The sequence below is a fragment of the Gallus gallus genome, chromosome 1 (genome assembly GCF_016699485.2).
Source record: "Gallus gallus isolate bGalGal1 chromosome 1, bGalGal1.mat.broiler.GRCg7b, whole genome shotgun sequence".
Lineage (NCBI taxonomy): Eukaryota > Metazoa > Chordata > Aves > Galliformes > Phasianidae > Gallus > Gallus gallus.
In genome coordinates this window covers 21,037,486-21,054,042 of record NC_052532.1, presented here as the reverse complement: position 1 = coordinate 21,054,042, position 16,557 = coordinate 21,037,486, and the positions used below count along the sequence as shown (strand labels likewise).

General features: G+C 40.4%; 1 protein-coding gene across 7 annotated transcripts in view; it reads right to left on the bottom strand.

Moving 5' to 3' along the window:
* The window catches only part of ZNF800 (zinc finger protein 800), a 77,757-nt gene that overhangs the window by 10,026 nt on the left and 51,174 nt on the right, over window positions 1–16,557 (bottom strand). For 4 of the 7 annotated variants that reach the window (XM_025147527.3, XM_040688950.2, XM_040688715.2 and 1 more), the window contains 3 exons: window positions 9,979–10,023; window positions 3,479–3,586; window positions 1,235–1,330 (listed from right to left, as the gene is read on the bottom strand). In XM_025147527.3, coding sequence (XP_025003295.2) covers window positions 1,235–1,330; window positions 3,479–3,539 — 157 coding nt within the window. In that variant the 5' untranslated portion in view covers window positions 3,540–3,586; window positions 9,979–10,023. Of the gene's footprint in view, window positions 1–1,234; window positions 1,331–3,478; window positions 3,587–4,146; window positions 4,296–9,978; window positions 10,024–16,557 lie in introns of those variants that run through there. The other 3 variants (XM_040688863.2, XM_040688671.2, NM_001199499.2) reach the window with 2 other exon arrangements.

The following is a 16,557-nucleotide window of genomic DNA, read 5'->3' as shown; positions in this document are numbered from 1 at the left end:
AGAACTCCATATAGGAATGTTGTTTACTATATTATGATTATATTTTGTTTTATTTGAATCTGATACAATTAGAAAGGAGTTACTAATTAATTTGTTACCCTTAATCCTCTGTACAACTGAAGAAGCCTTCTGCTAAAACTACTTTCAGGGTTATGGCTTTAAGCTCTGTTTCTTTAAGGTTACTGTAAGAATCAAGAGCTCCTAAGCAAAATGAAAAGTTGTGTGTCCAAGACTAACTTGTAAAATGTTGGTCCAAGTCATTTTACCTTCTGTCCAGTGCCCTGAAGACAACCAGGTAAGCTATCAATATGCCAGAAAGGACAATCTGGAAGCTGCCTTGAGACAGACTACTTGCAGTTAGTTTGTGCTAGTGCCAACTGAGATTCCATTAACCTGCTTCAAGTCAAAGAGGCCTGCCACACATATTTGAGACTTTATGCCAATTTCACTAAAACACTCACACTTATAAGGTTGCTAATGATGACTCTCATACTCAGTTTTCTTTTTTGTATGAAGTTATGAAATGCAAGTGGAGAACATATACAATACTGTGTCATTATACAAGACTCAGACCAGACACACGCCCCATTGTATACCAGCAATGACTTATATGTGAAACACCTATTTCATATAAATAAAGCTCTGTTGCTTCATATAGTATCTTTTTACATTACTGCTTAAAAAGAACAAGCTCAGTGTTCTTGCACTAAGTTTGCTTTGCCACATCAGAAGTGCAGAACCAGCTTGAAAGCATTACAGGTTTCAATCATCCTTGGTATGCTCATCCAAACACTCAGCTGTTATTTTTAGGTTCACTGCTATGAATTGCAACTCCGAAAGAGTCAAGGAACACCATAAAAGTAATACAATACAGCAATACTAAAAAGTTCAAGGCAAACACTGAATTTTCTCTGCCTCTCAAGAGTTCTAGGATAGATTCATTAATAACAGCTGGAGGGATGACATAAAACACATAAACAAGCTATTTCTTTTTTTAAAAAATGGTTTTGAAAGATGATTATACAGCAGGAGCTATAACTTGACCAGTGTACATCAAAATCCAGACAAAAAGAAATATCACTTAATACCAAAAACCCACAAATATTTTGCAAATATGTAGAAAGCCAGGAGTTGATTTTTTGTTTTGTTTAAATATGCACTAAATATACCCTAAATAAATAATTGTTATAACAAGGTAATAAACTTTTCTGAGAGTTAAGTCACAGCTTTATACCTGATCGAAAACACTCGATGATTTGCTGAATACCAGATTTTGATGTTTGCAGAGGCTGCTGTAATAATGGAGGATCACCAGGTTCCAATATATGCACTGAAATACATAAAAGATAAGTCATTTGAGAAAGATGATAGCTATTAAATTATAGATATTGGAAGCTTACAGTAAGCTAGCTAAAGAGAAAGGCCAAGACTGCAGTACAAGTTGTCTCAGGCAAAAATTCTCATCAACAATGAATTAAAAAAAAAATCAGATAGTGACTCTTCCAGACATGATACCTTCTGAGAGTGTGCTGTCATTCTGATTAGTCAAATCAAGAATGTATTCAAAGCTACATGTACGAAACGTAAACATACAAAACCACACTGACTCATCAGAAGTTTCCGCCAATTAAGGCAGTTCCCCAAAGCAGACCACCTGACTCCCATCATTCAAACCAAAACAATAAAACAGATGTACAAAAAGTTATCAAACACCGCATCTCTTCTGAACGTACTACATTCAGTGCTGTCACTACACTCTGAGATCACCTACATTCCACCATGATCAGAATAAAGCACAAGCATGTCTAACTAGTATGGTCCAAAGACAGGTACCATAATAGTTTTCACCAATAAAAGTACATTCAAAAAAATACTTCTGGTTCAAGCAAACTGCAGAAGTACCAATTTGAAATCTCATGCTACAGTGGAATCTTCATAAAACCTATTCTAAGATTTACTCAGCAGAAAAAATATTACTTATTCTGATACACTGTGCTCATGCACACAGAATTAACAGCATTCTATTGCTGTATGTTCATAAACCAACCAAGCTTTGCTCAGATGGAATACCAAATTTACACAAATGCCAGCAGTTACTCAAGCACAAGTTTGCAAAAAAATCACTTGATAAGTCATCCAAAACTCAACTTGTAGCTCCTCCGCTGCCCGTTCCTTAAGGCAGTCAGCCCATTTTCAGGTCTCCATTTCTAATGGCAGCACAAAGCATCTCTAAGAAATTTATTTTTTAGTAAGAAGCACTAACAGAATTGTGTAAAACTATTTAGGTTTGCTAACTGCAAATAGACAAAATGCAGGAAATGCAGGATGTAAGATTATAAGTAAATTCAAGATGAAAAGAACATCAGAAAGAAAAAGCAGTCTAAGAAAGGAATGATAAAACGAACACTCCACGCAACTGTGCTGGCCCCATAATATACTATTATATATGAACACATAACAACCATTACAAATCAGCTAATCGTTTAGGGATTTCTAACACAATGACATATTGTATTCTACTAGCCCATTCCATCCTCTTCAAAACAGTGTACTTTGGGTTGTATGCCGCCCCTAACATGCATATGCAACAGCCACTGACATCAAGGAGCGCCATACGCGAAGCAGGCATCACACATCACTGTTATTTGTAGGGCAAGAAAAGTTCTCATGTTTTATAAAGGCTAAAATACAACTCAAAGCCATTTCATCTTAAACACAAAAAGCATTTCTCCTAACTGAACAGCACCTTCTCTCAAATTACATTTAATTAAAGGAGTATTATCAAGCTGCCACATGCAGACTTTCAAGCACTAATTCGAAAAACAGATGCCTTTCTTTTCCAAACGCAAGTGAAAGCATCCAAATAACAAATCCTACATTAAGGCAAGAAGAAAGGAACCAAGTTCCCTTTTAGGCTACCAATTGTAACAGCAGGCACAACAATAACAGAAAATCAAGCAAGCTGGCTGAAACTTTCAAGCACTTTCTACTGGCAGCATCTCCCACGTCACACAGCACTGGGATGCAGACAGGAGGTTTAGGACTTTCAGGGCTTTTTCTCCCCACTTGACAAGAAGATCCTTACGTTCATCAGAGCTCACCAGAGGAGGGACAAAGTGAAGGGATACTGAAAGAACCTAAGAGATTGTCAGAAACGTCACCTAACAAGAAAAGAAACTGAAGACGGACCAAGATGTTCCACTTCTCAGGAACGAGAACACTTGGAGTTTTCACACGTTTTCTCTCCTGCCTCTGACCGCCACGCACAGCGCCCACCTGGAGCCACGGGTTACAACGGGCCACCCCACAGGATCCGAGGAGTTATCCCACAGAACCGGTTTAACGTGACAGCTCGAGGGTACTTAAGGACAGCTCCAGCAGAACCCAGAAACGCTGCACACAACGGACGCCCCCCGACGACGCACGGCTGTCACCCCCCGGGCTCCCACAGCTCCGCACGGCCGCCCCCGCGCCGTACCTGGCTCGCAGCAGCCGTGGTGGTGGTGCTCCGTCTGACAGCACTTGTCCCGCAGAGGCATTTTCCGTGGGCACGACCTGCGGTCCTTCTACATGCAGCGGCTCGCTCCTGCCGAAACGAGCAGACAGCCGTCAACTCCGCGGAGCGGAGCCCTGCGAAAGCGCGAACGCCGCGCACCCAGCTCCGCGGCGGCCCCCGGCGATCGGCCCTTCCATTGTTCGCAGCGGCTCTCCCGGAGCGCACGGCCCCGCCGCTCCCGCGCGGCCCGGCCCGCTCCAGCCCCGCGCCCTCCCGCCGCCACCTGCGCTCCGGCCGCCCCGCCGCGCTCCCGCCGCCCTTCCCTCTCTCCCTCCCGCCCGCCCTCCTTCTCTCCCCTCAGCCGCGCTCGCAGCCCCGCGCCGCTCCCCGCCGCCACCTCGCAACTCCCGCGCGACGGAGAGCGGAACCGCGCCGCCGGCAGCTCGCCGGGCCGGGCCGGGCGTGAGGGAACGGAGCAGAGCGAGCACCGCGGAGCCGCGGTCGGGAGAGCCCGCCGGGCCGCCACGCGCCAGCCGCGGGGAGGGAGGGACGGGCGGGCGGCAGGTGACAGCGGGCGCCGAACGCCGCCGGCGGCAGCGGCAGGAAGCGGCGGGCGGACCGCCGCGCGACCGCCGCTCGCAGTCCCCTACCTGGGAGCGGACGGGCGGCCTCCCCCCGCCCCGAACTCCACTTTATTCGCCCCTGTCCCGCCAGAGCGGCGGCCGCTGACCCCGGAGCCGGATGGGCACAGGGGCAGGAAGTGACTGCGGCCGTGGCGGCGAGGGGCCGCGCGGCGCGCAGTGCGCAGGCGCCTCTCCCGCCGCTCCCCCGCCCGTGCCGCACAGGTGCCGAGCGGCGGCACGCGGCCGTTGGCGCTGGGCTGCGGCGCGGCGCGAGCGGCTCGGCGGCCGAGGGAGCCTGGCGCCGTGCTCGCCGCCGCGTGCCCGCCGGGGGTGCGCAGCTGCGCCCTGACGTGCCGCCGTTCGGACAGCGGCGGGAGCAGCCGCCGTCACCCGCGGTGGTGCCGCTGCCCCGTGGCAGCCTGGCCCGCGTCGTTTGAAAAAGTTGTTGCTGTGGTAGAGTTGCCGCGAAGAAGGACGAATCGATGTTTTCCGCGCCTGGAGGACGGAGCAATTCGCTGAGAGGTTTCCGCGATGCGCGATCCGAACTGCGGCAAGCGGAGATTGGGATGGCGGTAACCGACTTTTGCCAACGGAAAAAGTTTGTCAGACTTTTTTTGGAGGGAGTCTTCTCCCTCGTCACGAAAACCTTCCTTTACGTAAGAAAAGCCGTCTGTTAGGAAATGCAAGAAATAAACGCATCGTTACAGGACGATGGCTGAGGGATGGTACCGCCGTGGAAACGATGGGTCGGGCTTCGGCTCATGGTGGGATTGCTGAGCAGTGGAGATTCACGGCTTCAGACAGAGCTGCAAGTCGAACCCGCTGTCCATGCCGTGCCTCGTTCACGCTGTTCTTCACATCAGCCTCTGGGAGTTTTCGCCATCTCCAGCCTCCATGCGTAAGCAGTGCAGTCTTCATTAAATGTGGGTATTTGTTTCACCAGTAACTCATCTGTTTCTGAAGCACCAGGAGGCAAAGTTCAAACCCTGCAAAGTCCATTTGGGGTTCAGTTAATGGACGTGAGGCACCCTACGTTTCGGAGAGCAGTTTGAGCGGTGTCGTGTCAGGAAGCATCCCAGCAGACATCAGCTGAAACCTTCACTCATTCAAAGATGGGTCTTGGTGTATATCCAGAAATGCTCTTATCTTGACGAGCTTAGCTACATCCTGAGCTCTGCTGCATTTTCACACAGACAGGAAAAAGGTTGAACTCCACCCAACCGTGTCACTGCGTTCAGCCCACACACAGCACACTTGGGTAAAACAGCACTGCTCATGGGTAACAAAGTGCCGAGAGCACAGCCCTAACTGCACATCTGCCCACTGACAGCAGCACTTCCCCAAGAAGTAACCAACTTAGAGAATTAACATCCTCCACCTCCTAGGAGAGGTCGATGTCTGGTTGAAAATAAGATCACCTTCTATTCTTGCAGTGCTACTGGATACAAGTGTCGAAACAAGAGGATCTTTTTGTCTTCAATGCAGATTCATAACTTTGTATCCTAATCTTAAAATCAGAGAAAAATGGACAGTGTTGCACGCTTGTACAAATCTGTATCTAAACTGTCATACTTACAACTTGTTTCCAGTTGGGAGGTGCTCATTTGTACATTGCTACATTTAAACCATTGTACAGTTCATAAAATAACCAATTAGAATGGTCAAGCAAATACACCCAAGCTTTGATCAGTCAGATAGCCAGTCCTGTGCGAAAGGACTGTTACAGATGAACAACACACTGCTGCAGCTGTCAACGAAACAGGGTACACGGGAGCCCACGTGAGTTTCATTGTTTAAATGAAGAATAAGCAGATGATGTTTCCATACTATGAAACGTTCAGCATCCCTCCATTAAATTTGAAGTCAAGCAAATACACCCAAACTTTGATCAGTCGGATAGCCAGTCCTGAGCCAAACGTCTGCTACAGATAAGTTCCCAGCACAGAGCAGGTTTAACACAAAATCAATACAAAGTTTTGTCCAGCTGGAGAATATTTCAGAACAGATATGTTGTGAACTCTTCCCTTTTAAAATTTGAAGCTACTCCCCCTGCATACAAATAAATCCCAGAGATTTAAGAGTTTCTCCGTTTATGACACTGAACATAAAGACTGTGCTAATTGCTAACTAATTAACTTAGGACAGTTGCTGCTAATTAATTAATGCCTATATCTAGGCTAAGAATCCACTACAGTTGGAGCTGGGGTTTGACTCGCTTCCTTTTAATGTTTTCATAGATGCTGCTAAGAGATGAATGCCCATGATATAGCAGCAGTGTAGGCTTTGGTAGATCTGTGAGCATGTCCCAGATACTGTACACCTAGGCAGCTAAGCCATGGGGCAGTCCAGGCTGCTAAGTCCCTTTTGATTTTTTTTTTCTCTGACTTTTTTTATGACAAACTTCTATGGCCAAGCATACCAAAAGAAAGAATTGTGTAAGTTTTGTTACCTCTGTTCCCTTCTACAGCACCCAAGTTGCTGCTGCTATGTTGCACTCTCAAGATTTCCCACTTAAACTTGAAGGGACAGAGCCTCAGGTAATGACAACCTTAGATTATGAGTGCTGTATTTTCTCTTGTACATCCCTCTTAATACTTCAACTAACAAAATATGACGCTCGGATCACTTTTCTGCCTTGTCAGGTGTTGTTCATCAGTCCTGAGAATTCATAATAAATGTTCTCAGATTATTCTGTACTTATTTGCTGTTTGTGACCAAACCAGCACCTTTATTTGGACCACTGTGGTCTCAAATGAAGCACCTGTCATTCATTATTTTTTCTATTTATTCCTGAGAGAACCGATACACTTTTAGCACCCAAAGCAACCTATGGCAATGACTTCTGCAAAATGTAGTACTTGTGGATTTCTTTATGTGTTAAATATGCTTCCTGATAAATCAGTTGCCTACCATTTCCTGTAGGAGTTCCTGCAGAAATTATTAATGAAATATTCTTGCAAGAATCAGTAGAAAAAGGAAACCACAGAGATTCTATTTAACAACGCATTCAGCAGCACTCCATAGCACCTAAGATTTTATTCTAAGTTGCCAGTTATGCAGACTGGGAGTTCTGGTTTAATTAACCTTCCTGTGCACTGAAGCTGTCCTGGCTGCCATTCTCTGTGGTTTTGGTAGTTTTGTGGTATCATTTGTAAGGGGGAATCTTTAAAAATATGTATGGTATTCAAAGAACTTTCTTATTTATCATCTGAACCATTCATGTTGTTAAAAAGCACAGGAAGCTCTTCCATATGACAAAGAGAAGAATGAAAATCCTCTTGATTCATTTCATGTAAATTCTAGACATAAAATAAGTTACTAGGTGGGTTTTCTGAGCTTCTGTCCTCCAAGCAATGCTCTCAGCATAACCATTAGGCTTTTAAACAGCATCTCCATTTACTCATTGCCTTTTACATGATATGAAACTGGGCACGTGTTTAGAGCTGAGAGTTCTGTTACAACTTGATGATCAAATTCTTTTTAAATTGTTTCTCTTATGGTTAATGGCTTTCAGAAATCCAAAATTCAGAGCAATTTCTCTTAGTTACTGGATTGTGTTTCCAAGATGTATAATAAGCTATTCTAGCAAGGGAGGTATTTTTTAGTAGAGGATGTTGAAGCATTATTTCAAATAGTTTTTTAAGTAGGTTTAGTGTCCATTGAGAGGTTTTGTTCTGCCAAAGGGCTGGTAGCAACACCTGCTGAGATATCTTGCCATCTGCTTATACATCCAAGAGCCGTAAGATTGGATTAGTAAAACTTTTCCTCATATCCTATGACCACCATTTCTTTTCTGTATTTGGGTGTATTTTGGATGAAGCACCTAACTTCACAAGTTTTCTCTACAAGAAAGAAATTCTAAGTTAAGTTGGAATGAACTACACTGAGCTGAGTTCAGCTTTGCAGAGATGAAGGTAGAGTTTGTAAATTCTGAAGGATCTCCCACAAAATGTACACTAGTCAAACAGTATCAGGGATCTCAATCATAAAATGTTTTACTGTATATATAGATATTCTAGCATTCCTTAACACATTGCTCTTCATTTGTATTACTGATTTGGCGTGGCTTCCTCTGCTGTTCTTACTGATGGCATCCTTTGATGAACTGTTCATAAACTCCAGATTAAACAAATTTTAGACATGGAAGTCTGAGAGCAATTCAGACTGTTTCAGGCACATTAAGGCTCCTTTGTTAGTGTCTCTGCATCCATGATGGCCAGATGGGTGGAACATTCACCAAGGAAGAAGAAGACCTTGATTTCTAAATCCTAAACTACAAGTTAGAGACCCCTTTTGTTAAGCACAAGGCACAGTTCAATCAGGAATGCAGGAGCTATGGGGGCTAAAAAGAGACTAACAAAGACAGGCTGATTCTATTGAGAATGCGATTAACTTGGAGAAGGGGAAAACAATACTGAGATCTGCTTGCAATTCCCAGTGCTGTTTATTTATTTATATCCACTGATGCTTAAATGGGAAATGCATAAACAAGTCTTTAGAGCACAGACATGTTGACTTTCAGATAAAGGTGGGATCATTGAGACAACTCTTTGTCTTGGATCAATCACTATGAAAAAGTACATTAAGAGTTTTCATGCACTACAAGCGAACAAGTTATCCCCATAACATAACTCAAATACAACTAGCTTACAATATTCCCAGTTTTAAACGGCATATGTTTGTATGCTCCTGCTCTTGATGAGATACCAAAATTAAATTCATTTATATTTGCATCAGTTCTACATTTTCATGAATGCAAAGTTTACACTACCCTTATATCTTAGCCTTGGCAGAATCTTACAGCTATTCTAGATATATTCTAGATATTCTAGACCTTCTGAATCTTAACCAATACAAACTCCAGTCTAGCAAGTGGCTGCGTGCTCTGTTCCCCAATTAACACAAAGCTTCATCACCCTTTGGGGATAAAAATAAACTGCTATGTGTATTATCTTACCCATAATTCATTTATTTACGGAGTTAGTGAAACTCATAATTAACTAGACCTCTCACGGGGGCTAATTTCCTTCTGTTCTTTCTGGCACACTGGTATAAAGTTCAGAAAATGGCACAATTTGCAATGCATCTCTCCTCTAGGAGACCCATGTCATCATCTGATCACAGATTCAATCTCTTTTATTTTTTCCTTTGTACCCTTCAGCTTAGATTCCTGGTTGCACAGTGATCCAACTTCGCATGGAGGCATGAAAGAATTCCACCATAGAATTATTTAGCTTGCGATTACAGTGTATTCCTGGAAAGCATGGACAGGTGGTTCAGGTTCAAGCAGGGATGCATGAGGATTGGAATCCAGGTTTCCCATTTCAGTGCTGCACCTTCTTATGACAATGCTTTCTGGCAGAAGAGTTCAGTAGCATACAAAGTAAACACTTTTTGGAAAAGTGTAAAAAAGTAAAAATCCTCTTTTACACAAGAAATAAGGGGGAAGAAAAAGCATAACTGCGTTGAAAACATAGCTTAGATAGTTTATGAGTGGGACTTGGGCACGTGTCCTACTGGGAAGCTACCTCCATTGTCCAAGAAGTTCCATTACTTTTATTTCCTCCTTATAGATTTCTAGTGGGTACAGCATGATTTTCAACTTCAAAATGATCAGTTTTACATAGGTTTCTTTATAAAAGACATCATTCTGTATAAATAGTCTTCCCTTTTTACTTTTTGTTCCACTTTAATTTACTGTTACCTATCTAGCTTGGGGGGAAAAAAAGAAAACAAAAAAAAAGCATTCTTCTCACAGTACTTACCAAACAACATTAAAAAAAACTAACCTTATCAAATACATTAGGAAGCATGAAAGACTTGCTTACACTATCATAAACTGAATTTGCATCTTCTTACCACATTCAGTTTTCCATCCAGTGATTTTTTCCTTGCACAGTCTTCCTATAGAAGGAAAGTAAAGTTAATGTAATTCATGTTTTTGTCCTTGATTAACCTGATTAATAGAAAATACATATACGCAACACAGTGAGATGCATACTTCCATAAATAATTTAATTGACATATATATATGTTAAGAGTTAAGAGGGTTAAGAAGAGGGTCACGGAGATGATCAGAAGGCTGGAGAACCTCTCCTATGAAGAATGGCTGAAGGAGCTGGGCTTGTTCAGTCTGGAGAAGAGAAGGCTGTAGGGAAACTTCATTGTGGCCTTCCAGTATTTATATGAAGATTATAACCACAAGGGAAATCAACTTCTTACATTGGTGGATAGTGATAGAACAAAGGGGAATTATTTTAAACTAAAGGAGGGAAGATTTAGATTAGACACCAGAGGGATTTTTTTTCACTGAGAGGATGGTGAGGTGCTGGAAGAGGTTGTCCACATGTTTGAGGTTTTGGATGCCCCCTCCCTGGATGTGTTCAAGGCCAGGTTGGATGGGCCCCTAGGCAACCCGATCTAATATTTGATCTAGTGGCTGGCAACACTGCCTGAGGCAGGGAGGTTGAAACCTAAAGATCGTTGAGGTCCCTTCCAACCCAAGCCATTCTATGATTCTGTGACTTATGGTGTAGACTGAATGGAAAGAAATGGAGGAAAATACATCTGGATAAGTAATATGAAGCAGAATGTACACCTGGTCCAGTATGCTGAGTCACAAAGTGATTATGTCTTGTACCATGTGGTGTATATAAAAACTATCATACCCATGAATGTAGTGAGGTTTGCAATCAGTATAAAGCATAAACAGCTGTCTCTTTCTTCTGTGGCTGACAGCAAAAGATACAGACAAGAGAAGGCAGAAGAGAGAAGAGGAAAAATTAGAATTCTGAGTTGTTTCAATGGAAAAAATAAATATTCCTAAACTTATCCCTAAGCATGATCATAAGAGAAAGGTATCAGAGAAAATCAGACATGGAAAAAAAATGTTTTTCTTTGTGTGCTTTGATAATAAGTGTGCACACATACACATTCAGTCCTATGCGTATAGAACCATAGAATCACAGAATGGTTTGGGTTGGAAGGGACCTTCAAGATCATCTAGTTCCAACCCCCTTGCTATAGGCAGGGATACTGAGATCAGGTATATAGATCCCTCTAGATCAGATATAGTATGGCAAGATTGTGGGAAGCAGGCAAGGTAGCTTGGAGAAATGGGAAAGTAAGAGAAATGTATTTGGGAGGCATTTGGAAGAAGGAAATGTAAATGAGAGAGATTTATGAGAAGAGTAGAGAAAGAATTTTGAAAAGAGATATTTGGATGCAGTAGCTTAAAATTAATGCAAAAAAGACAGACAAGAAGCATAACTGAAAAAAGGTAGGAAGAGGTAGGAAGTCAAGGAACAGTGAACAAGAAGTAGAACATATGAAGCCAAGTTCCCTGTGGTTTTATGACTTGGAATAAGACTATCTTATGTGCTTATTATTTTCTCAGGATTTGCAGTAAAAGGAAACGTAGTATAAACATAAATGTACAGGCCCTAGTTCTAATTAGAGCAAATCGATTAATAATAAGATTATGTCTACTAAAAAGGAAAATACAATTTTCACGAGCCTATTCATAAAGTATATGCATCTTTAAGTATATTAAGTTGTATATTGCAGGATAATGGTGAACTTCTAAACTTTGTTAGAAGTTTTGTTAGCAATTCTGATTTCATTAGCAAATTTGCAAGATATTACTCAACATCAAGTAACAAATATGAGTACTTCAAGATGTCAAAGGAAAAGCCATGAAAACAAACAAATAAAAAGGCTGAACTTCAGAAACAATGCTATAAAAAATACTAAGGACAAGAATTTGTAGAAATCCAATACATAAACTAGCTAAATACAACTATCCCATTCAGCATAAAAATGCTATTTCATATAAAGAAAAACTAGAAATGATAAACTACGTGATGAAAGAAAAATGAAAGAGTGCATTGCCTAATACCAGTAACAGGTAGCTGATAAGCCAGTCTACGTGTGTCTAAGAGAGAACAAGCGTTAATGGAATCTTCTCTTTTGGATGGAAGTTAGGCAGTATCCTTTATGTATACAGTACATGTCCAAATAAATGAGCTGAACTGCATCTCTGCCCTCAGTGGGAGACTGCTTGGCTCCATTCACTTGTTCTAACACTGAGACCTTGAACACTCTCAGAATTGGCTGAAATTTTCAAGAAGGTTCCAAAGAAATTGCAGGGCTCAGAATGACAGAAAGTACAACTGAATAAATCTTGCTTCCTGAAGAAGTGAGGCTAGAACTATAAAAAAGCAAAAAGAGATGAAATTAATTCAAGTAGACAGTTGACTGCCACTACATTAAAGCTAAACACAGTTTGCATTTGGACTGCAATTTAAATTGGCTTCTCGGATAGTAGTACATGGCATGTCTAATTTGAACTAGAAGACCAAAATAAAGGACACTTCTGTTAAAATAAAGTCAATGACAATGAACAAAAGGTACAAATTGGGAGGTACAAAGCAAAACACAAACCTGAACAAAAGAGATTGTGAAACAAGTGTGACAGAAAGGATTGTCACAAGGCTGTTTCTATCTCAGTGTACAAAATCCATTAATGCATAAGAAAGATATACACTAAAAAATCAGACAGCAGAAGATTTAGAAGTGATGACAGACGTGTTATTCAGCAATAAGAGAAGCAGGCAGTTACGTCAAGAAACATAATTTCAGCAGTCTCCTCTCAGGTTGGAAACAGACAGCAATGACAAATAGTCTCAAGGAATCAAACCTCAAACACAAAGTGAATCCTTATAATGAGCAGGGCTCACCTGCTCTGATGCCAACATACTGTGTCTCTCTCTAACTTTTTGTCAGTATCTGTGTGGCTTCCAGGCTAATGAAATTTAACTGAAATGAGACTGTCACAGGATATTTTGGCAAAGGACATTTTAACAGAGAATATTTTGACTGGAGGGAGAACATAATGACAGACGCTCAAACTCTTATCCCACAGCTTTCCCCCTCCCCCCCCCCCCCCCCCTTCTTTTTAATGTATTAAAGAAAAGGTTTTGTATTTTATTCATGCATCAGCTCAGAACACTTCCCTAACACTTACTCACAAATAAATTAGGATGTGATGCTTAATTGGCCACTCGAAATATATTGTCCGCCAGCATACCCGCTGCCTTCCAGGTAAATTAACTCTATCATTTGCTTCACTTCTAATACATATTTTTGAATTCATTGCATGATTAATATATCATACTGAATTAAGCAATGTAGATATTGGAGAATAGTTCTGCAAATTGAATGCATTTGATCTTATCACTAGATAAGTAAATATGTTGTAGCTCCCCACTTTTATGGTAAAGAATATATAGCACAGACAATGTCCCAGGCAGGTAGTGTTTTCAGTTAGCTATGTGCAAAGGAACAAGCAACAGCCCATAGAGGATTGTAGTAGCTCTGGGCCATTACACAGCAAGAGTAGTTAGATTCCATTCATTTAACACTGATGTTAACTCGCCCTGTATATAAGACACACATATTGGAATAAAGCAAACACTCTATTTGTATTTAAAGAAGGAAAAAGAGAAGCACAGGATTTATAAAACCTGTCTGTTTACCCTCAGTTACCCCAAATACTGAAGCAAGTAATGGAAGACAGTTTTATTAAGCATTTAGAAGACAGGAGGAATATGTGAAAGACAACATGTACCTGCCAAGTACGAATTGTGACAAGTTATCTAATTTCCTTCTTAATGATTAATAGGACTTGAGAAAATGAGAAGTGGAATCTAACAGGATTTCAGGAAGGTTTTTCATGTTTTCTTATGCAGTACGCTCATTTATATGCAAACTACATTGACTAGAAAAGAAATATATCAATGATTTACTGTCAAAGGAGAGTACTATTTTAAGATTCTATCCTGGTCCAATGCCATTAAATATTTTAACTCATAACTTGGTGTATTTGTTAAATTTGTCAAAGATTTCATGCTGAAGGACCTACAAGAACAGACAGGGACAAAATGAGAGTTTTAAATGAGTTTGGTGAATTGAAAGAATAGTCTACAAAAATAGGACATTGTTAGTTTGGCAATGAGAAATACTGCTCAGGTAAGAATAGGTACTGTGTGGGTAGAAAGCATGCATTTATAGTTAAGGATAATAAGGTGAAGATGCTATCAGCGTTAATGTATACACAAATCCCTGTGGACTATATTATAAACAGGAGATGTGTGATAGTAGAGCTACAGTCTATCAGATTACCAGAGTGTTGACACAAAAGTCTAAAAACGTTAGCGAGGCAAAAATGATTATGAGACACTTCAATTACTTGCTACAGTGAGATTACGGTTCCCAACAATCAAGAAGCAAGTATGAAAGGCCTATGAGGGTAAAGATACAGACAAAAGTATATTAGACTTCTTCAATGGCAACATTCACATTTTGAAAAGGAAAAGTTGGAATAACATATGTTTACTTTGAGGTGGAGACTTCATGTAACATCATGGTATAGGCCAAGAGTCATTGAATAACCTCAGTTAAGAGGATATCAGAAGCACTTAAAAGTGACACAGCAGTGTGATTAAATTGCTGAGAAGATACTAAAATACAGAAATAAGCTCCTAAAAACAGTATTCATGTCCAAAAGAGGGAAAAAGCAGGAGAGTCTAAGCGATCTTAAGCATAAAATCACAGATTAGTGTAAAAACCCATTTTGAAGAAGCCCTAACTAAATGCTCAACACCTTTTAAGTTATATCAGAAAGAAGTGGCTCATCAGACCATCGGTGAAACTGATAATTGATCACGAGCAGCTCTCAAGGTAGATAAACAATCAGAATGCATCGGTTTTCATTAAAGGGAAGGTCAGGACAGCTCTTAGAGCAATTCTTCACAAGTGGTGAACCTGAGGAGCTATCTCAATTAAAATATTAATAAAAGGACAAACTAATAAAATTCACTGTACTAAATTACAGGGACATGATGGATGGTAATCATCCCAGAGTTGTAAAGAAATGCAAATATGAAACTGCTGAGCAAAAATACTGTGGTATGTAACCTATGGCTTAAATCAATCTCTTAGGACAAAGGTCAGTGACAAATGTGACATCAAGCTTAAAACACTCCAGAAGTAATTCTGGATACTACTAGACCATAAATCTGATTGATATTTTCAATCAGCTTTTCTTCTACATAATTAAGTATTCTATACAATTAAGTATATTAAATATAATGTAAGGGTAAGGAGTCAGCAGAAGTTCTGTTGAGGCCTCCTACGTCACAAATCTATTAGATATCTCTGGAGGAGTTTATAAGATAAATGTCACCTAATTGATGTGTTTTTCACAGAGATTCATACAAAGGCTCTTAAAGAAGTTACTCTGTCAAACATAAGACAGAAAACTAAAAGTAAGATTTAATTATCAGATTTTATAATGAGAAGATATTACCCTTGGACAAGAAGAAGATATTACCCTTGGACACCTCTGAATGTGAGCCTGCTTTTTTGTTGGTTTTAGTGCATTCATAACCATATGGAAAAGGGTTGAATTACAAAAGGACAGAATTTTGTGATGATATAATATTATGCAAACTAGACAAATAAAAAGCTGACTGAAAAGAAATCCAGGAGGATATCACAATATTGAAAGACTTTCAATAAAAACAACTGAACTAAATCTTGACAAGTATAATACCATACAGACAACTTAAAAGTACCCTAATTATAGATACATGATAGGGTGGTTCACTGTGATAGCCATTATCTTTCAGAAAGAGATCTGAAACTAATAATAGTGAAAAAGTAACTGATAAAAAGAATATTAGAAATTACAAGGAAAAGAGAGAACAAAACAAAATCTTATTTTATATATATATATATATATACCATACTAGCTTCTCAAACACTTGATGCAGTTCTAGTTGTATCTTTTCAGAAGACATGAAACAGAATTAAAAAAAAAAAAAAAACCTGCAAAGAAGAGTCAGTTGTTCAGATGAATGACAGTTTCAGTACAACAGATTAAGCATTTCTAAGGCTGGACAAGAGATGGTGGAGAAGTACATGATATAGGGCTACTAAAATGTAAATAGTTTGGATAAGATGAATTGCTTATTAATTATTTCTAACTTCACACACACACACACACACCCAAAAAAACCCCTTTCAGACTCTTCAAGAAATTATCAGGCAACAAATTAAGTAGACTTTAATATAATATGTAACTAAACTATAGGTCTCACTGCCACAGGAAAAATAATCATAATAATAAAAAAAAATAGAAGTACATATGCGTTTCAAAAGTGATGTATAAATGGAGGCAAAGACTACATTTGTGGCTGTAAATCACGATGTTCTTCTGTCTGGGGAGCTCTTGAGCTGAGAAGATACAGTAGAGGAAGGATTACTTTCATGTCCTTCCTGAAATTTTCATGTACTGGCTTCTGTAGTGAACCTGGTTCCTTCAGTCTAGCATGAAAGGACAGAGGTTCCTATGAAATGCACAAATGCAGTATTGCA